Raw genomic sequence first — 22,748 nt, forward strand, 5'->3', positions numbered from 1 at the left:
ACCCGAATTTACGATTGTTCCCGTACTCCTCCGTTTTACGACTACATATTATATAATTGTGCCGCAAGCTTTATAGCTGGAAAAGTTTGAATGAATCTTGAATTCGGTTACAAAGTAAACAATAAATATTTGCTGACATCGCTTTTCTGAAGCTAAAAAGAAACTCAGTTTTAAGCTCGCCAAATAAATTTGCATTAATGGTCTTAAGTGTGTTCACTAGCATGGAAGATAAAAGATTGGTACTGGTACCTACTATATCTTATTAAATGGCAACTGATCGTACTTTATTTCATATTGAAATTGATGTTTGTACACTATTTAATATTTAGGTAAGTCATAAATTTCACCGCACGGGCAATTATGGGAATTATTCGTTCGTGCCTTACTGTGCTTGGATCGTTTGATCAATTGAAACCACAATATTTTTGGCACGCGATTTGTTCGTTTGCTTAACGATTATTACGTTGTTATTGAAAAGAGGAAATACTGGTGCCGCCTCAACAGAATCCGCACAGGTCATGGCAGGTGCAATTATATGCGACACAAATGGGGATAGAACGAAAACCCGTTGTGTGAGTGCGGCCTTGAAGATCAAACTTCCCAGCACATTGTTGAACGATGCCCAAAGAGACGTGTCCAAGGCAGCCCGGAGGACCTCAATACCAATCTGACACCTGACGCGATCGGTTGGCTGCGTAGCCTCGATGTCGACTTATAATAAGTTATATCTACTATTAGCATATATAATTGAGAAAAGTTAACTGGCTTTAACAGAAATGTGGAGTTTTGTAAGCGATGGAAAGATTTATTGTCATGTGAAGGAAGTACACTCAAAAGGAATTAGTACATGATTTCTTGATAGGAATAAGTTCATTCGATACTTAGCAGTCAACATAGAATAAACAGGGAGAGTTCTTATCGCCACTTATAGATTCAAAAACGATTATAAAATATTAATTGTCTTCATGTTACTTTTTTGCACGCGACTCTTTAACTAACCACTGTTTGGTTAGAAATATGTAGTGATACCTATTTGCTTTCTAAGTATACAACAGTATACACATTGATAAGTTTTGAATACAATAGATACTCTAACTGCTGAAGGCAATATAGCACCTAAATTAGCCAAGTTCTCATTTAATGAAAATAAAAATGTATGTAACTATTATAGGAAGTGTTAGTTAGACAGTGCGATTAGTTTTAAATAGATAGGTATCCGATAGCAAATAAAACAAGTTCTTGTCGCCAGCAGTTTAAATGCGCCCAACAGATATTCTGCAAACCAATATGCTAGAAAATCTTTTAGTATAAATTTAGACGGCTATTCAACTGGATTGTTCCCCAGTAGCATTTATACGTCATTATCACGTCAGCGACGTCATTATGACGTAATAATGCCGTAATTGCTATCTGGGTTCCGATTCCGATTGAGACAACGCACAATGATGGCGCAGTGCGTCGCAATAATTCGGTCACCCTTAGGGCGGGCCGAACCCTGTGTTTAATAAGTAAATTCCACGCCCTTTTCGCGTAAAACTGTGCTGTTTTGAATTTAATTTTGCTTTAATTACCTGGATGACAATTAAGTGGCAAAGTATTTTCCTTGGCTACCCCTAATATAAGAGCCTAACTGTAGGTAGTAATAATTAATTACCCCTCATATTCGACTTTTTTGTTTTGTTGATGTGTGTGTACACACATCAACAAATTGACGTCATACCAAGAAATTGGCCGTAACCTATCACTTCAAAGTGTTCCTTTGACATGCCTGTTTTTCTAATAGCAAAACACTTTTTACAAAGTGGTCGCAATGTCACGTAATCACAAAAAGTTGAATGCCGCTGATGTTTGCAAAAAGCTACAGTTTTGCTAGGCTATAGATATGCGCAAATTGTGTCAAACCCCGAGCTTGTCCGTCGAGGCATGAGGCATGAATAAACATCACCGCACATCGTTACTGGATTGGATGCACACGACACGACACCACGACGTTAGCGTCGCTGCTTGAGCCACTACGACGTGAGCCATTTTAGTTCTACCAAGCTATGAACGAATATCATTCCGATTTTTCAACCGCCTAACGGTTTAAGTTCTTATCCAGTGCGACGTACACTTTTCCGAATAGATAATCCACAACACTGCACAAGAAACTCCACGGGATAATAAACGGTTGGTATAATTTTAACAAATCTTCCATTCAAAGTTATTTCTCATTTTCGTGTCAATTTCCAGCTTTTCGTAAATTTACTTTTCGTAGTACTTATTTAGTACTCATAGCCCTCATAGGTAATATATTTTTTATTTAATGTAGAGCTGTTTTTATTATATCGGCCTTTGAAATTATATATATTTATTTACCCTTTCTGCCTCATTGACCAAGATATATTTCATTCAAAAACAGTAATTTCCTTGCCGATCAATTCGAACAACGTGATAATTACTAGATACGAGAACAATACGAGATCTAATAGATACATTATAGTTTAGTTCTCAACTAAGTTATCTTTTGCAGTTCGATTCGAGAAACCAATTGTCATTTCACGGTACAATTATTGTGACGTTTTGGGATATCCATTGTATGTCTAAGTATCTTAAGCAAATCTTAAAGAGATCGTTCAAGAGGACATTCGGAATCACGGAAATGTCAAATTTGACATGACTTTCTTAAATATCTCGTTATCGTTTCTGTTTCATATCAGTTGATATCTAGATCATTGTTCGAATTGGCCCGTGTGTGTGACAGTTGTAATCTCAGAATAATGACTATATTCTGAGGTTGTAATGCCCATTACTTGGACAGTCCTTCATAAAACATGCCTGAGGACTCCGCGGAAACAATCCACATCCACATACTTGATGCAGAAGTGGTGTGTTCGTCTAATATGCACGTTTACTTACATCTACTTTAAATACTACATTGTTCATTTTCATACTTACAGGTACTCGTAGTTACACCTATACATTTATACCATAATTTAAATGTACCAGAGAACTCGTGTAACATGTGCATGTGATCATAAATATCATAACAGACTTGTTGGCAAAACTACGACGGGTTTAACAAGGGTCTCCATTCCCATATAGAGCGTCACAGCGCCTAAATAATTTATTTCCCCCACAATTAAAATTTCAAACGTTTGCAACTTTAATCATTTGATATAGCCGTTAAATTAAATTTCTTTCAAATATCAAAGAACATAAATTTATCACCTCCATAAGGATAAAAAAGCTAAGCGGTTATCTGATTATACCGATTATGGTGTAAAACATATCATACGAAGTGTATCATCTAATTATTCTGCTGCATTTACGCTCTTTATTTAAGTAAAAATAAATATACAATTTACAATTATCACAACAACAGGGCAGCTACCTACTCAACTTGTGACAATAACCAAAATTTGTCCAAAATGTGTCCAAAATTTGTCCAATCGTGTCCAAAATTTTAATATTGTTATAATGTTAATTTCTAGTTGTCTCGCCTTTTAGTGTTCGTTCCTCTCACATTATCTCAAAGGTTAGCTGGAAGAGATCTCTATTAGGGATAACTTCGCCTTTGTACATATACTTACACCTTTTACTTTGTTATGTATATTTTATGTAAACCTGTTTATGTGCAATAAAGTGACATACATACATACAATAACCAACATACTTATACAAATTGTCTGATTGTGCAGCGACGTGGGTGAACCGCTTTAGCGAAGACTTGGGCTGCCTGGAGCTGGAGGATGAGCAGCCGCTGGCTCAGCTGAGCTCCGTCCAATCCGACAAGCTGACGCTTTTCTTCACCGAGCTACTCGACCACGACAGAGATGACGTCATTTGTGATCAAGACTTTGATTCCTTCTTTGAGGTAACGCTAACGAACAATCAGTGCCAAACATTTCCAATCAAACACCCTGAACTACCAGAAAGTAGCAACTTTCATTATAGCAAACTGTTTCTACCTAAAATTAAATTAGAGTAACTATTTATGTCGAGCTTTTAGACGCTTTTGTGGTGCGCGAAACATTATCCCTCCATAAAAAAATAAAAACACTAAATCATAAAGCAATTTACTACCGTTTTAAACTCTATGAGTCGTGATTCTAAACTGAGATTGAAACTTCCTCGGTTTGTCACTTAAAGCACTTTAGTTTTGAAGATATCATGTGTTTGCAAAATCCCATCTGAAAGCGGGTGTCGCCGTGAAGCGATTTTATTACGGTCATAATTAAGGTGACGATGACTAATGAATTCCACGCCCTATTAACCACATATAGATTAACTAGCGCTATAATGAAAGAGAATAATTAAATTTGTTTGATGTCGCAATTTGCAGAAGCTCGCTCACTTCGCCGACTGGTCGGTCGACTCGTCCGAGTTCCACATCATGTTAGAAGTGAAACGGGAATTCATAGAGCAGTTCATCAACCCGCTGCCTCCCAAGTGAGTAGACTCGTCGGCTAGGTAAACTCGAATAATTAATGGGCCGTAGTAATGAATTATAATTATTCATCAAGATTAAGGTTCGCTTTCACGAATTAAAGATACAAAATGCCATGAGTACAATGGGGAACCCGTCACTTTAAGTAATGGAAGCTAGGGCTTTCCAGACATTTATACTGTTGCTATTTTGAGCATTTGAGATTTAACTTTGATTTAGGCCTGTAATTTATTTCAGCAAAAAGCAGCAACTCGATTTATTATTATTTTATTTAATATGTGATACCAATTAGGCTCTATCGTAGGTATCTCTGTACCTACTCACTATTTATCTCACTACTCCTGTTTTTATTACGTATAATAATGTAGAGGGCACGCAGAGACACCAGTGTTTTAAAAAAATGTGTCAATCTTCCTTCTGAATGTTATACCTCATTTTACGTAGGTATACATGCCTTAGTACTTTCAGTGCGTTTTCATTTTCAGTTCGATTTTTCCTTATTTAAGTAACGAGGCATGTCTAATAACTTAATAAGACAACCAGGCCTTACCAGGTAAGACCTTTTATAAAACAACGTTACTTATTATTTCTGTAAAATGAGTCAGCTGTAACATGTATACATGTATTAAAATTATGCACAAGAAACGTAGTACCTATTTCAAATAAGTTAGGACATCGCGCGAGCTCGTTGCGCCTCGACATCTCATCCCATATAATGACGTGATAAAGCCTATTACGACCATCATAGGCCGCAGTATAAGGGGAATAAAGCGGTTGCGTTTATATTAGCTATTTCCTACAAGGGCTACAAGAATGAGCCATAGAAGCCTATTGAAAAGACGAATCCATTGAAACTGAAGGTCACTATGTCAACAATATCAAATACGAGTACAATAACATATCAAACGTATGTAGGTTTAACGTGTTCTTGCGGTGTCACGTTTTCGTCGCAACAAAATCGAATTGGTCGATATATACATTTTCATTTGCATTCTACATAGTTTCAAAAGTTCTAATCAAAAAGGTTTTAAAGCAATGTAAACATTTTGCGGCCGTTAAAACAAGCGACCACGAAATTGCGAAATTGTGACAGTCATTAGCAAGCTCGCGGCTCCAACGCCGGCCTGCGCCCGGCATTCTTGTGAACATTAACTAGGTATAAATATAAATAAATATTATAGGACATTCTTACACAGATTGACTAAGTCCAACGGTAAGCCCAAGGAGGCTTGTGTTTTGGGTACCCAGGAAACGATATATATAATATATTAATACTTAAATACATAGAAAACACCCATGAGTCGGGAACAAATATCTGTGCTCATCACACAAATAAATGCCCTTACCGGAATTCGAACCCAGGACCATCGGCTTCACAGAGAGGGTCACTACCCACTAGGCCAGACCGGTCGTATGTATATGCATTTATGCCATTGTATCATTTGTTTTATGTAGTACATTAAAGCCAGAACCACAGTCTTTTAAGACTTAGGATGAGAATTTAAGAACCGTGAGATTTATCACTATCACTACATAGTACCTATAAAACAGTCGCTTCCTGCTGTCTGTCTGTCCCTATGTATGCTTAAATCTTTAAAACTACGCAACGGATTTTGATGCGGTTATTTTAATAGATAGAGTGATTTAAGAGGAATTTTTTGCGATGCCGGGCGGGTCGATAGTATAAAATATTATACTTCGTCAAGTCTCTACTGCTACGCCGTAGCAGACTTACAGGAGCTACGATTCACACAATTATGTAATAATGGGCTGTACTGTACTGGCATATTACACCAAATGGGCCTATGCCTAAAAATAAGAACGGTCAAGTTGTATTCGTTTTAAATGTTGAAAATTAATGTTTACCTATATATAAAAACTATCGTGCTAATTATTTTATTGATCATGGCGTCTGTATTGTAGAACTTGTATACTTTAGAGTCGCAGTTCAAAAATTGACAAAGAAGTTGACTCAAGAGAAAACTTACGTAAGTCTTGTATACTCATAAAAATCAATCAAAATTTTCAAATAAGTTGACTTCTCACCGATACTAATTCCAATTCCGTACGTGTCGTGTCTTGCCCACAATTGCAATTATAGCGCGGCAGCCCCTTTGAGCTCAATCAGAGCGCGAGCCGATTGTTGTCAGTAACAAGCCACGTGCCTAGTTCCTGGATAGCTGTGTATAATCCCGTACAACTGTTAATTAACGAAGTGCACTCTTAAAGTAACAGACGCCTTTGAAATTTTTCGAAGTTTTTAATAAAATATAGGTACCTGATAAAGAAAAATAATGAAAACAGGGTTCGTCGAGGAATTGCGAAAATAATGTTAAATGTTTATATTTTCTTTATTAAAACTTTATCACACCGTAAAATATACATACAAAAGGTGGATACTTAAATATTATAATATATGTATACTGCTATGCTATGGCAACAAACAATAATTTTTGGTGCGATGGATAGGAGGAAAATGCAAATAGGTACTTTGTTAGAATTTCTAATATCATTATTGCACTTTATTCTTAAAAGTTCGCGTTTAAACTTAGCGTTTAAATCTTCGTTACTTTTTTCTTTGTGCTCAACTCGTAAAATAAAATAAATAAATATATTATAGGACAATTTTTACACAGATCAACCTAGTCCCACAGTACGCTCAGTAAGGCTTGTGTTGTGGGTACTAGGGGACGATACATAGAAAACGTCCATAACTCAGGAACAAATATTTGTGATACACACACCAGGATTCGAACCCGGGACCTCCTGCTTCGTAACCTTCGTAAGCAACTCGTTAAAATTTACCTTAATTATATTTTATTGACGTAACTAACTTTTCGATTGACGGCGTCTAGCTTTGTACGTCAATCAAGAAAATTTTTGTTCTGAAGGCATCTCCAGGCATCTTGAAAATCACTTACAATAACCTAATATAATAATTTTGTTAAACTCACGGGCCACCGAAAAAGTAGAGATAAGTGGGCGGCGATATTGTCCTTTTATTATTAGACCGGTGCTATCGGGGCGCTTCTATCTCTCCTTATCATAGTACATTGGATTTGGATAAGCTTTGTGAATATCGGGGACTCAAATAATATTATGCATGACCGTTCGTTGTTCATTACAACGCACTCAAGTGAATACCTATTAGGATTAAGTAGTTATAGGCATATCCGACTTGCCATAGTTATAGTTATGACGTGGATGGATATGATGTGTCAGTGATGCCGGCCACGTCACGACGTGTACCTATTCATTCGAATAAATCCACCCCTGGTATCCTCTCATACTGCCCGGCCACAATATCTACTGTGCAGGTGACGTCTCACCTCGTCTCGTGACGTCATTACGGCGTTCGCGCGGCGTCGCATTCCAACGAGGTGCACAGATACTATTGACCGGATAGTAAGATTCTCACCTCACTTTTAAATGGTCGTAGCATCCTGGTTATGCACCTATACTAATGATAAATAAACTAACGCTGAAAAGTTTTAATTTGACACTGCTCCTATTGCTGAAGAACTGCAAAATTTGTCTTGTAGTGCCAGATCTGTTACTAAAATAAGAGCTAACCTCCAATGCTTCTGTCACCAGATACGGTGAGCTACCCTACTACAAGCGGGTGTGCGGCCCTGAGGCCGGAGGGTACCCGGGCCGGACCACGCTGGAAGGCTGGCTGGCGAGGTGGGCGTTACTTCTGAGTCGATACCGCCGCTTCTCTGACTTGCCGCTGTACCTGCAGTACCTGTGCAAGATACTGTTCCACGTCGTAGACAGAACCAGTAAGTATAATATACTTCGTATAGCCCTTGCTGCCTGCCCGCAAGCCACTCTGCTTTGACGCACCCTCGATGGATGCTGCTGGTTCTTGCCAGACTTCGAAACCCTTTATTATAACCTACACAAGGCGTCACAATGTACCACATGTTAGTTTTTATTCCCTTACATCTTGACCACCCTGCCTGTAGTAGAAAGATATACCTAAGTATGACTGTACTACGTACATATAAAATTACTAATACTGGCTAATACGGGCAAGGACACAATCCCCAGGTGGCTGTACTTTTCGTTGTAGTCAAAGATACCGAAACTGAACTGTAAATTTCGAATTATTAAGTGAGTCTCTTTTATTTATTTATTTTAAACTTTATTGCACAAGAACAAGTAAAAAGTACAAAAGGCGGACTTAATGCCTTGAGGCATTCTCTACCAGTCAACCGCTGGGCTAAACAGAAATAAGGTGGGTGCAGTGCGAAAAAAAAGTTCTTAATATAAATTCTAATACTAACGCCAATATACAATCTGGTAATATTTGTATACTATATTACCTATATAGTATATGAATATATGATGTAACGTAAGTAAACGTACTCGTAATTAACGTGGCTTTTCCCTTTACTTTACAGTATCCTCTGTATTATTAAACACAATAAATCACAGCAATGCTCCATTCGATTTCTTCCCCACAAAAGTCGAAAAGTTAAAAATAGGTTCCATTAATCTGCAATCAATCGGCGGCTCGCCAGTTTTATATTTCGTTCTCACGCAAAGAGAACAAATATTTTATGTTTTGTGCAATTAGTGTGATTCACGAGGCCGAGCCAGGCCGGCAAGTGCCCATGCCCAGTGGTTTCACGTCAAAAACTCGATTCATTTTCGTCCCTGCTGAAACTAGGTAATTTAGGCTGTCAAGGCTTTCAATGATTTGCTTCAATTAAAAATAACGGTATTTACGAGTATTGATGAATGCAGTAGCGTGCATTATAGCTTTATAGGGTTACAATTTCAGGCCGTTTTTAGACAGTTAGGGATAGTAGAGTTAAAATAACCGACTACCTACACATAACAGTTTATAATGCCATTAAAATCATTCAAGGCCATACCGCATCTCATAACAAGCACAATTAGAACAAAAAGACAGCTAACTTTAATCAGTACCTATACATTTTCAAGTCGGTTAAAAAGGTAAGCAAATATGACAGATTTACTTAGCTAACTGCTGCCATCGGACATATCTTCTCGCGAATGATATTATTTTACTAAAAGTGAATGTATACAAGTTTAAACAAAATGGCGGCACAATTGTTAATCAAGCCATCACGTCGTATTGGCAGGCTGGTGGCCTCGAATTAATCCTGTCGATCAGTCCGACAGCGGCTGTAAATCCACCCGACAAAGCAACTTTCGTTGAAAGTGTTGAAACACGGCTTTTTGCAAACGGATAAAGTCACGCGTTGAGCTCTAAGTACCTTTTGTAGATAATAAGTTCCATATTACTGGGAGAGGCTATAGAGGAAAAGGCTATTTAAAGTAAGTAGGTACCTAAACGTCGAGTAATTCTAATGAGATTCGGATTTTAGAAATCCACTTGATCAAAGACCGACCTACTCGTAATCCTAGCTTACATTACGCTGATACGGCATCAATTCAGGCATAGCTTAATGTGTACGTCAAAAACGCAACATGTGGAGGTACGTAGGGGCTTTACTGCAATAACGTCGAAGTGAAATTGAATAGGTCTCGTCTGCTCGTTTGCTGACTATCACATAAAATAAATAAATAATAAAATAGGTACCTCCTGTAGGTTCAGTCATAAATATTATTTAAAAAAACCGACCAAGTGCGAGTCGGACTCGCGCCTAAAGGGTTCCGTACTATTACGCAAAAAACGGCAATAAAATCACGTTTGTTGTATAGGAGCCCCACTTAAATATTTATTTTGTTCTGTTTTTAGTATTTGTTGTTATAGCGGCAACAGAAGTACATCATCTGTAAAAAATTCAACTGTCTAGTATCACGGTTCATGAGATACAGCCTGGTAACAGACAGACGGACAGACGAACACCGTTTTTACCCTTTGGGTACGGAACCCTAAAAAAGTTTGCCGGCCAGAACGAAAAAATCCTGAATTACGCCGATTTCTTTTCTCATTATTGGGGATTTATATTATTTCGGAGATTTTGGGTACATTCCAAGTTTTGGCACTTCGCGCAGTGTCTGCAGCCAAAATTCAGTGAGCGGTGCATGGCAGCGGGCTTCCTGTTTCGTTCAAGTTTTATATGAATGCCTCTCGCGTCCCGCCGCGCCGACTCTTTGTCTTCAGTTCGTCTGACGTTCATCATAATACAAAGTTACCTACCTACTTTCGCGTCTGCTTAAATCAAAACTGAAATATGTATAAGTTTTGGATTGGTATTAATAAAATATTATTTGGAAGGTTAATAAACTTCATTTCGCATATCCTACAAGGTATGAAATAATCAGGTCAGGATGTATTTTTAAAGGGGTCAGTCAAAGCGGCTACCAGATTTTGTGGCCTTGCTTTCTGCCCGGACTGAGAGGCAGAAGGCAGTAGATATTTGAGAACCGAACTAAGATGAATGCAAAGTGAGAGAGTCCGTATACATACCTAAGCTATATAGCTTTATTTTAATACCATATGGTATTAAAATGAAGAGCCCTAATAGGCACCTAATAAATTATTATTTTATATCTGCCTAATTATTCTGTGCTGTATAAACCCCGAAGCGATGTTGTACCTAAATAAATGAAGTTACATTTACGAATTCATATCTCTGACTTAAAGCTGAGCTTCCAGCTCGTGAATTTTAGTGAACATTGAAATTGCACATTTGCAGGTACTGGCGAGATAACGAAGGCCGCGCTTGCGGCGTTCTACCGCTCGGTGATCGGGCTCAGCGCACAGCGCGTCGAAGAAATCATCGACACGGCTTATGACCGCATGACTAGTGTAAGTGTTTCATTAAGTTGTTTATCGATATTCCGAACAAAGTCAGTGCATTTACAGTCGACAACTCGACAACATATATTAATATATATGTTTGCTCTTACCTATACACCTTAGTAATAAGGCGAAAAAATTGAAAAATTTTTGTAGTCCTGTCCCTACGTAAATATACTGTAAAGTATTATGTCTAGCTACTCCATTATTTTACCGGTCAATCGTCGAGCTTACCGCATCGACAAAATTGCCCTACTTTTACTGTCTATCGATGCGCCCACTTATTTATTTATGACAAATACACCACTCACAATCAATCTTTAATCCAATGTAAATGTGAATGAACTAGTACTTGCTACTTTTATTATAGTCCCATCGATTAACAATAAGAACGATAACAGATCGAGTATGATACACTGAGCATTTTTTTAACACACGCTACTTCGTAATTTTACTAGACATTTAAACAGACGTCCAAAAAAAGAATGAAGATCAATGGGCGGATGTACATATATACTTTTTACGTAATACAATTCAAAAACATGTACGTGTATGTAGTATATACACGACTTATGTAAAAAAAATCCATGACCGTATTCATTGCTCTTGCGTGTGGACATTTACCTGCATTTAAAAGCGTCATCTAAATTCAACAGCCTGTTATCTTTTCAGAACAGTTACCTAATCCTGGACTACGGCACGTACATGCACTGCTTCACTAACTGGCTGATGGGAAAGAACCCCAATGGCCCTGGACAGTGGGTTCTAGTGCCCTCTAAAGACACCCTCCCTGAGCCCCCCTTCCCCGTGGACTACAGCGCGCTGAACACCGAGCCAGCCAAGTTGGAGCCGTATGCTCCGGATAAGAAGACTAATAGACACTCCGTTATAGTGTAAGTGACAAGATTCGGCTACGGTTTTATAACCGAAGAAAAGATAATCTTCCCGTGTTTTATACAAATGTAATGTAAGTAAAGGTCAGTCCATAGATCTTAAGGAAGTAGGGAATCGGAAACCAACCTACTCATATCCAACTTCTTTTCCACTAACCTGGTTTAATTAATGCCGGGTCGGTTGCACCAAACCATAGAGTAACTTATACTAGAGCGGTACTGTCATAGTAAATTTTGTAACCACAGTAAATTCACTGCCATCTGTCGACACACTTTAAAACTAAAAATGAAGATTTATAAAAATACGATAAAATGTATTTAAATATAGATAAATGATTTTTTTTATTTGCATTAATTATTTTTATGATTTTGATCCATTTTCTTTCACTGATATGCGTTAAGATTGTTAAATAACAAACGAAACCGTCAACGCCATCTATACGACTGTAGGCCAAAACTAGTAGCGCCCTCTGAACGAGAATCAAATTTTCTTGATTTTCGAGGCACGTTTTTTCCTTAGACTGTATCCATGTATTACGGAGTTATATCTATCTTTGACCAAACTGTCTGTCACTGTCAAAGCGTTCGCTAAAGTTTATTGTATGGGAAGTTTCATACCACACTACAGATTGATGTTGATCAGTCCGCTAAATGTGGTTGGTGCAACTGGCCCTTACTCTGTTAGGTGTTTTGTCACCAGGCGACGTCTAAGGGTAATCACGATAATAATGATATTTTATGGAAATCGATTGTAACTAATGTGACTTACGTGATTTAGATACTAACGTAACATACAGAGCCCGGACACTAACATTTGTCATAATTCACTCCTGCGATTCTTACCCAAACCACGTAAAACATTTTAACAAAATGGTCTATAAATATAGTTATCAGTTTTGTTGTATTTCAACGTATTTATTTCCTCTCAAGTGTTAAAAACAATGTGTGTAGATAACCTGGGCGGAGACCGATTATGTTTTCTGTTCACTATGATTTGTATTCATTTTTGTATTGCTGTTGATGCCCAAATAAATAAAATAAAATAACATTTTGAACTTAAGTCATAAAAACCGTCTAAAGATAGAAGAACGAGCTACCAAATGTATTAATTCTCCGTCACAGTTAAGTACTAAAAAATATAAAACATCACAAAGGCTACAAATAGAATTCGCCCTACTCAGCATGATGCCAACAGCAAACTATACCTATAGCGCTGGTTTTCAGTGAGGACCTAACTTACAACTCAAAAAATCGAAGTGAAGCGACTCTAGTTAACAAATTTAGCCATATCCGTCAGAAATGTACTAAGTATTGCATTCAGGCATCCTGATTCCTGATCCTCTCCGGTGCGCTTTAGGTTCGACCTCAATGTAAATAAATGTAGCTATCAGGGTTTAATGAGTACGCAAAATAGAAAAATTTTCACCAATTGCGACATTGGTGGAGACGTACAAAACCGTACGAACTTATTCTAGACTTCTAACATAATATAGAAAATTGAATACGTACGTAGCAATAAGGATAAGGATGTACCGTAAACTCAAGTAACTATAGTCCTGAAGTACAACTATGGTCCAGTTTTTAACGTTGATTCTTAACGAGCCTTTATGATTTGTACTCGTTACATTTATTTTGGAGCTTAGGTACACTAATGCTCTTTCTATATTATATACTCAACATAATAAAGTTATAATAGAAGGAAAAATAGAGGGAAAACGGGGAAGGGGAGGATGAATTGGCTCGATAACATCAAACAATAGACAAACATCAAGGACGCGGCCACGCTAACAAGACTGGCCAAGAGTAGAAACGACTTTGCAAAGGTGGCCACCGACGCCCGCTAGGGCATGGTAGCAGAAGAAGAAGAAGATACTCAACATAATTTTAACAACCCTTATACATATTTTACTGGAACTTGAATTTGGACCATAGTTGTAAGTGGTGGACTAAAGTTACCTGACTTTACGGTATTAGATAATATGAATAAACTATCTCTACATAAGTGACTAGAATCGGTTGGGAACTAAGTTAAAAGCCCCCTAGGATAATTGACCTACACTGTCATACATACATATCTAACGTATTAACGTAACTGCACTAACGCAGAGCGGTCCTGCGCATATGCCGCGTATTTCTTAGACTTAGATCTTAGTCGCACCTTATAAGGTTTGAAAAGGTAATTCCCATACAGCCCAGCATGGGCCGTTAGCTTAGCCCCCAACCTCAGGTGTGTTTTCGCTTCTATTTGCAAACGCTTTATATAAATTGTATATGTGGTATTTTCTATAAAAAGGGACCTTATTGTCGATGGCGCTTACGCCATTATAAACGATGCTTCGATATAAATACAATGCCGCGCGACGCTGTGTGGCGTATGCGCCATCGACAATAAGGGTCCCTTTTTATAGAAAATGACCCATATGGGTGCAACTCGACCAAGTCTATTATCTCTACAATGTATTAGAAAATATGTAATAAGTCGATGTAAATAGTAGAAATAATGCACAACACGAAAAGCAAAAACTGCCTTAAATAAGCGTATTCACATTTCACGATATAGCCTTATTTTGTACCTTAGTATTTAATGGAGACTAATATACTGTTAGAATAAAATATCACTTTTAACCGGATTACTTTGACATTATTTAAACCATCCCTTATCCGTAAATATCTAAATTTGAATGACCGACCCGAATGAATTAGTAATTAATGTTGGTAGGGACGTCTGTTCACAGTGTTCACACATACCAGGCCTCCTTCACTCGCTCAAGGCCACGTGCTATATGCCTACCGCTCGGCGTATCGTCGACGATATAATCGACAGAGGGCCGCCGAACGCCCGCCTGAGCGCTCGCACCGCACGTTTCCCGCGCTTACGCTTCGAAATGCCGAAACCACGTAATTATTGTGCAGTAGATGGGTGTAAAAGTCAAAAAACAAAAGAAAATTTGTCGTTTTTTTAGGGTTCCGTACCCAAAGGGTAAAAACGGGACCCTATTACTAAGACTCCGCTGTCCGTCTGTCACCAGGCTGTATCTCATGAACCGTGATAGCTAGACAGTTGAAATTTTCACAGATGATGTATTTCTGTTGCCGCTATAACAACAAATACTAAAAAGTACGGAACCCTCGGTGGGCGAGTCCGACTCGCACTTGGCCGGTTTTTTCATTTCTGAGAGACGAAGAAAGATGAGTAGTATTTTAAATCTATCTTTATGAATTTTTCACTATTTATTACTTTGAACATAAGTAGATAAATCGTAAATTAAGGAGTTTTTTGAGTCAGGTATTATAAGTGTTGTTTTTAAATATTTGATTGACTAATATAAAATATGGTTGATTCGCAACATTCGTTTTATTACAATAATAACATAAGTAACAGTACAACCCTAGCGCATTCTTACGATGACGCGTTGGCACGTGGCTCGCACGGCGAGCAAGGCAGTCTCGATTCTTTGTGCGCGTACTTATGGTACATTTCTTCTCGTCCTGAGCAGCAGGTATTATTATTAAGATTTTGTAGGCTATTATAGCGTAGGTATTTTCGCTTTTGTATCGGAATGATGTATCTGTTACGTAGTAACTATTTATTAATCTGTGCACATACCTAATTATGCAATAAAACGCGTTGGTTGTAATTTCAAAGATTTACGACCGGGTAGATATTTGTTTGTTTTTTTTACTTTTTCCTCTTCTCGGAAAAACGAAAAACAGAAATAAAACAAACCTAAACATGCAGGCCTAAGCTACATAGGTGTAAGTTCAATGTGTGATATGTACCTAAGTATAATTACCTACTTATTTCATGACAAGATTGTATATTGATGATTAGAAAACTTTTTGCTAAATTTTCTCTAACTCAATTTGGCGGCATTAGATGTCCAATAACATTCAGCTTGCCGCACTGCATCTCTACTAAGTTGATTCGCGTTCTACGATATTTAAAAAGCTTGATGATTGATGGCGGGTTACAAAGATGCTAAAGACGAAACATGGCCGCAGTGCTTCTTGCCAGGCAGTTGCGAATTCCACCCAAATCATCAATCATCCAACGCCCGCGTGACAAATTGTGCGTATTTTTGAACGATGTTTTTATATTCATTCTTACAGCCTTGTCCAAAGATGATAAAAGAAAAATTAAAACTCGCTATAAGAAATCTCTGTATCTACGCTTTGAATCAATTTTGAATACAAATCACATAAACACGGCATTAATAGTTATTTATGTACCTATTGGAATCATCTGGGGTCCTAGCCAAGATCGTTAGCGCCACGACAACGAAACGCCCTCTGCACTCCATCGCACTAATATGAGAGAGTGATAGAGACAGCGTTTCGTTGTCGCAGCGCAAACGATTGTCAATATTGTCATCTTTGCTAGACTTCCTGGTCTGTTTGTTCAAATATCTTTCTTACGTATATGCCAATTACTCTGTAATTGATTTTATTATTTAAACAAACGTTAGCAGTTCCTGAGCCAGACGATGAATTATATTTTGTTTTTGGAGTTGGTTACCTTTAAGTTTTGAATTTGGTTTTGGAGCCCGTGTAATTGATTTGATATAAAGATTTAGATCAGTTTCTAATTCTAATAGTAGGTAATAGTTGTGGTAATTGGGCAGTCCCAATTACCACGGCTTTCCCTATTCTAACTGGATGTACGGGCACGTATTTTGCATTAACGTATTTAACAATCTATTCGTTACATCGTATAAAACAAATGCCCCACTGAGCTCAGTCTTTACTAAATCGTACTGCCTAAGAAGAAACAAAAATAAGTTGTGCGAAATGTCCAACTGATGAGCAGTATTACAAATATTCGCAGTAATCTACCTTAATACACGACTACAATTCCCATCGCTTACTAGCACATTGCTTTAGGCTAACCAAAATAGCTGAATGTATTACAGGGTGATTCAGGAGACGTGAACAGGATCAACCCTACGGATTCAGTAAATTATGAACTTCTGTTTCATACCAGCCGAGCAAGCACATGATTGGCGCGACAGTATCTAGCCGCGAGATATAGACTACCCGTCCCCCTTTAATTCAAACAGTTAGTAAAAGACGGGTAGTCTATCTCGCGGCAAGATACTGTCGCGCCAATATAGTTTTTTAAATTATCTACATTCTACATCATTCATGGTCACTACAATTATCTACAATTAGACGTGATTAGAGTGAAAAGTGTCAAATTGATATACCTAGATGCTGATAACTTTTGAAACACCGTATTCATGTGTGACAATTTACTTTTTTCATAAATGAATTTATTATTATTTTATTATTATTATAATCAAAGCGCTGTCTAATGACACAGCCTACAGTTATCTGTAGGTAGAGGTTTTATCTTTTTTAACTAAGCACATAGTTGTGTAGAGGGTGACCATGATTGTAGGGAGTTAAACTTGCAGTATTTAATAAAAAGAAATAACTGGACAATGAACAATCCATTAATGTTAACTGCGTGTGTAGAGTCGGTCCTGATCGTGCTTAGGTACGTCTCCTAAATCACCCTGTATATCATTGCTAACTAATTGATATAATTCGGCGTCTTGGAACCTCCGGGTCTCAGTCGCTCTGACGGGAAGAGACCGGATGGGTTAACTTTGGTTCCCTGGGAGAGGGGGAAATGTTTAGTGTGGGACGCAACGTGCGCAGGCCTCCTTCACTCGCTCAAGGCCACGTGCTATATGCCTACCGCTCGGCGTATCGTCGACGATATAATCGACAGAGGGCCGCCGAACGCCCGCCTGAGCGCTCGCACCGCACGTTTCCCGCGCTTACGCTTCGAAATGCCGAAACCACGTAATTATTGTGCAGTAGATGGGTGTAAAAGTCAAAAAACAAAAGAAAATTTGTCGTTTTTTTAGGGTTCCGTACCCAAAGGGTAAAAACGGGACCCTATTACTAAGACTCCGCTGTCCGTCTGTCACCAGGCTGTATCTCATGAACCGTGATAGCTAGACAGTTGAAATTTTCACAGATGATGTATTTCTGTTGCCGCTATAACAACAAATACTAAAAAGTACGGAACCCTCGGTGGGCGAGTCCGACTCGCACTTGGCCGGTTTTTTCATTTCTGAGAGACGAAGAAAGATGAGTAGTATTTTAAATCTATCTTTATGAATTTTTCACTATTTATTACTTTGAACATAAGTAGATAAATCGTAAATTAAGGAGTTTTTTGAGTCAGGTATTATAAGTGTTGTTTTTAAATATTTGATTGACTAATATAAAATATGGTTGATTCGCAACATTCGTTTTATTACAATAATAACATAAGTAACAGTACAACCCTAGCGCATTCTTACGATGACGCGTTGGCACGTGGCTCGCACGGCGAGCAAGGCAGTCTCGACTCTTTGTGCGCGTACTTATGGTACATTTCTTCTCGTCCTGAGCAGCAGGTATTATTATTAAGATTTTGTAGGCTATTATAGCGTAGGTATTTTCGCTTTTGTATCGGAATGATGTATCTGTTACGTAGTAACTATTTATTAATCTGTGACGTGCGTCAGCACTTTCGCGGCGTCGCATATTGGCCGTACTGTGAGAACGGCAGGGGCAGCAGCCGAGTTGGCTGCAGTTCGCAAGCGGGAGAAATATGAGGTCCTGGCGAACTATTTATTTGTCCCTCTTGCAGTGGAAATTACGGGCTGCTGGTGTACGGAGGCCAAGGGCTTTTTCGGGGAAGTGGGGAGACGCATGCGGGAGAGGGGTTTGGATCCTCGCTCTGGGTCCTTCCTGATGCAAAGATTGTCCATCGCGGTTCAGCGTGGCAACGCGGCGAGCGTCATGGGCACCTTTGCATCGGGGGGGTCACGGGACGATTTTTGGGACGGCTGAAGTTTGACTTATTATTATTAGTGTTAGTTTCTAGGATAGTATAGTTTAGATTTTTAGTTGTAATTTTTGGTTGTAATTTGTAGTTGTAATTTTTAATTGTCATTTTATTATTAAAATATTTAAATATTCGGCTTTATGTCAAAAAGATCAATAATAGTATGATAATCGATGCTCTTTTCGTCGGTCACTTAATGATTTAGACAGGGCATCCTGTTCGAGTTAAAGGTCAAACAAGGCGACAATTCGAACTCGTCCGCACTGGGGCACACTCAACTCACATATTGGGGCGAGCGCGATGCACATAACATATCACTAACATATTAAAATGGGATTAGCTTTAGCGTTTAACGTCCTCGATATTCCGTTACCGTCCACGATAAACAAAAAGCGCCTGCATACAATCACATACATTTATCGTGACGGTAAAATATGCCATTGACATGGACTTCCCCATGGTACAATACAAAAATGCGCAATGAAAAGCACATGTTTACTCGTACACTGAACTGCTCGAGTCTACTAGTAGGTAACCGATTGAAATATCAAGCCAGGACCGCATTCAATTGTTCCGCTGGTGTCCTGATATTGTTTCCCGTGCCCGCAGTAATAGGATCATTAAACGAGAGCGGGCGGACATTTTTGTGCGGGAATATGGTGCCATGATAAATGGGCCACAATATCTACCAATGTTTTCAGGAAGCACTGTCACTTCAAATCGACCTTTTTCTCCATTACGGTTGGTAGGTAGGGCGGTATCTATAGGTAGAGCGGCAAAATGATTTCTGTTGGAATTACAGATCACGGACCTACTAATAGATGCATTGACACTCACGTAGTAGTACAGAAGAGCGACATGGAGGCAAATAGAAGAAACTTCGATTTGCTTTGCGATATAGGTATAGGTGTGCATTTTGTAGCAAACAAAGACAAATCCGTTACGGTTTAGCATTTACCTGGCCATAAAAGTGCACTTTGTTAATGTTTGTTAATATTTGTGGAATACTTATTTTTCAAAAGTGATTTTTAATAAAAAGACACGTCAAGATCGTTTACCTTCTTTCTAATGATAAAAAAATGAACTATACCATCCGGCGGGCCGTATGTTTGTTTACCACCGACGTGAGATATAAAAAAAAAACTAAAACTTCAATATAATAGATGGGTCATGCATGTTATTTAAAGTTGTACATGTAGTAAACTACACTTTTTTTTTGGTTCCGTACCCAAAGGGTAAAAACGGGACCCTATTACGAAGACTCCGCTTTCCGTCTGTCCGTCTGTCTGTCCGTCTGTCACCAGGCTGTATCTTATGAACTGTGAAAGCTAGACAGTTGAATATTTCACAGATGATGTATTTCTGTTGCCGCTATAACAACAAATACTAAAAATAGAATAAAATAAATATTTAAGTGGGGCTCCCATACAACAAATGTGATTTTATTGCCTTTTTAGGGTTCCGTACCTCAAAAGGAAAAAACGGAACCCTTATAGGATCACTCGTGCATCTGTCCGTCTGTCTGTCCGTCTGTCACAGCCTATTTTCTCCGAAACTACTGGATCAATTAAATTGAAATTTGGCATGCATATGTAAGTTTGTGACCCAAAGATGGACATGTAACGTAAACAAATTAATTTTAAACACGGGGGCCACTTGAGGGGTAAATGAGAAAATTAAAAAATAAAGTTTGTCAAACTATATCGTGTTGCATATCAAATGAAAGAGCTCGTTGTGAGAATCTCAAATATATTTTTTTTATAATTTTAAGATAAATAGTTTAGAAGTTATTCAAGAAAATAGGCAAAAAATGACCATTCCCCCTTTATCTCCGAAACTACTGGGTCAAAAATTTTGAAAAAAATACACAAAATAGATCTTCACCTATAGATCACCGGAAAACCGATTAGAAATGCGCAGTCAAGCGTGAGTCGGACTTAATTACTTAGTTTTTGATCCGCCCCTACGGGTTTTTTAAAGACATTTTACATAAAAAATACATTGTTTAAACGGAACCCTCGGAACGCGAGTCCGACTCGCACTTGGCCGGTTTTTTTTGCGTAATGGTACTGAATCCTTCGTGTCAAGTCCGACTCGCACTTGGCTGGTTTGTTTATATTTGAGAATTTTTATCTTTAGCCACTTTCTATGAGGATGTGAGCATTAGTAAAAGGCAGGTAAACACAAATCGTTTTAGTGCTTCTATATTAGTAAATGCTCATTTCTTATTGCACATCTTAATCTAATAACACTATTTTTATCTGTGTAATAAATTCTCTCAGGCCCTGCAGTTTCCATGGCCATGCTCAGAGTTTGGCCAATCTTGGGTTCTCTGGCAACTTTACATGAGCTATGAATGAATGGGCATCCAAGTTTCACATATTCTTTAACATTTTCTGTATTGATACCAGCACCAGGCATGATATGGATTTTGTCCTTGTAAAAGCCCATCAAATCAGTGATTAATTGTAATGCTTCTTGATCCTCTACGGAAGGTCTCTGACCACTTGTAAGTACTCTGTCAAACCCGAGTTTAACAATTTTCTCAAGAGATACTAAAGTATTCTTGCAAATATCAAAGGCTCTGTGAAAAGTCACCGGCAAAGGACTAGCCTTAGCAATCATTTTGGCACATGTATCAACATCAACTTCTTGTTCACTCGTAAGTGCACCAAAGACAAACCTGTTTACACCCATGTTCTTCATTACGACTAAGTCTAACAGCATTGTTTCCACTTCCATCAGTGTGTAACAAAAATCAGAGCCTGCTCTACATCTGATCATTATGTTCACACTTGGTTTCTGAAATAAATACAATATCACATTATGCTTCAGAAACTCATTTCAGACAACAGCAAACAAGGAATAAAAGGTTTTTTGTACCTCAGTTAACTCTGTGCATTTACACTCTGAGCATGTGTGATGTATAGGCATCCCTGTACCTATATTCTGTACCTGAAACAGATAGTTATTATAAGATACATTAGTGTTGTGGCGAAAGGAAAGGTAAGGTTAATCATTAGACTAGGGACCTTTTGCCCTTTGCAAGTCTATATTGGATACTTTCCGGTTATAATCTTGTTGAAATCCATACTACTTAAAAAAATTGTATTTATGAATTTTATGATATACATACCATGTGTAATATTTGTTTCACTAGTCCAACCGTAGGTGTAAGACCACCTTCAGCAAGGGAGCTACATACTTCAAGCTCTTCTGCACCGCCATGGATGGCATTGATGGCAGACTCGAAGCTGTCTATACACACTTCCAGTTTCACCTAATAACAATGTTAGCAAAATAATTTAGTTTGAAATAAGCAGTCTCTATCACACCTGTAGCAACAAGATAGTTAAGTAGGTACTATTTTTTGGCATTGGTACATTTACACACTTAGTTATTTTGCAAGAGATAGCTTAATAAGACAAGGAAGCGAGTGTCTCAAAATGACCACATTAATAACAATTTGTAAGCTAGCCATGAAGTACGAAACTACCATTTTCTAAGCAGCAGCAGTAATCAACGTCATCTAAAGTGTACTAGAATTTTCGTTTTTATGCTTTTCAATTAATAAATACTTTGAAAATTATAAACTATTTCAAATTTTAAAGTTTTTGTACTTTTTGTTTTTGTTATATTGACATTATGTCATTATAACTATGACAAGCAGTGTTACCAGCCCGTATCCCCAGTTTCGGACGATGTGTAATCTAAAAAGGGACGGTCTTTATCACAATGGGACAAAAACAAAGTTGGAACATTTTTATCATAATTTGTGTACCTGCGATCAATGTTAGTGTGTCGTTAGTACATCAGACTTCTTCAAAACAAGCAAATGAT

The 22,748-nt window shown here is 38.1% G+C and overlaps 3 protein-coding genes across 4 annotated transcripts in view; 2 read left to right on the top strand and 1 right to left on the bottom strand.

The window, feature by feature from the left end:
- Positions 1 to 12,233, top strand: part of LOC134755881 (uncharacterized) — an 81,565-nt gene extending 69,332 nt beyond the window's left edge. For both annotated transcript variants that reach the window (XM_063692530.1, XM_063692522.1), the window contains 5 exons: positions 3,681 to 3,856; positions 4,325 to 4,431; positions 8,024 to 8,211; positions 11,068 to 11,180; positions 11,844 to 12,233. In XM_063692530.1, coding sequence (XP_063548600.1) covers positions 3,681 to 3,856; positions 4,325 to 4,431; positions 8,024 to 8,211; positions 11,068 to 11,180; positions 11,844 to 12,068 — 809 coding nt within the window. In that variant the 3' untranslated portion in view covers positions 12,069 to 12,233. The remainder of the gene's footprint in view (positions 1 to 3,680; positions 3,857 to 4,324; positions 4,432 to 8,023; positions 8,212 to 11,067; positions 11,181 to 11,843) is intronic.
- The window catches only part of LOC134755897 (annexin B9), a 75,478-nt gene that overhangs the window by 24,219 nt on the left and 28,511 nt on the right, over positions 1 to 22,748 (top strand). The gene's annotated exons all lie outside the window — the stretch shown is intronic.
- Positions 21,101 to 22,547, bottom strand: LOC134746860 (copper homeostasis protein cutC homolog). Its single transcript, XM_063681431.1, has 4 exons — positions 22,405 to 22,547; positions 22,045 to 22,188; positions 21,792 to 21,863; positions 21,101 to 21,710 (listed from the first exon to the last, which is right to left on the bottom strand). The coding sequence occupies exons 1-4, from the start codon at positions 22,405 to 22,407 to the stop codon at positions 21,111 to 21,113; spliced, it is 819 nt and encodes a 272-aa protein (XP_063537501.1). The 5' UTR covers positions 22,408 to 22,547; the 3' UTR covers positions 21,101 to 21,110.

This window comes from Cydia strobilella, chromosome 1, assembly GCF_947568885.1.
Source record: "Cydia strobilella chromosome 1, ilCydStro3.1, whole genome shotgun sequence".
In the NCBI taxonomy this organism is placed as follows: domain Eukaryota; kingdom Metazoa; phylum Arthropoda; class Insecta; order Lepidoptera; family Tortricidae; genus Cydia; species Cydia strobilella.

Bases quoted from the DNA above. Each gene is read 5' to 3' on its own strand.
- LOC134746860 (XM_063681431.1), bottom strand. The intron at 21,864-22,044 runs GTATGTATATCA...TATCTGTTTCAG, and splicing joins TGAAACAAATATTACACATG to GTACAGAATATAGGTACAGG. The intron at 21,711-21,791 runs GTACAAAAAACC...TATTTATTTCAG, and splicing joins AATGCACAGAGTTAACTGAG to AAACCAAGTGTGAACATAAT.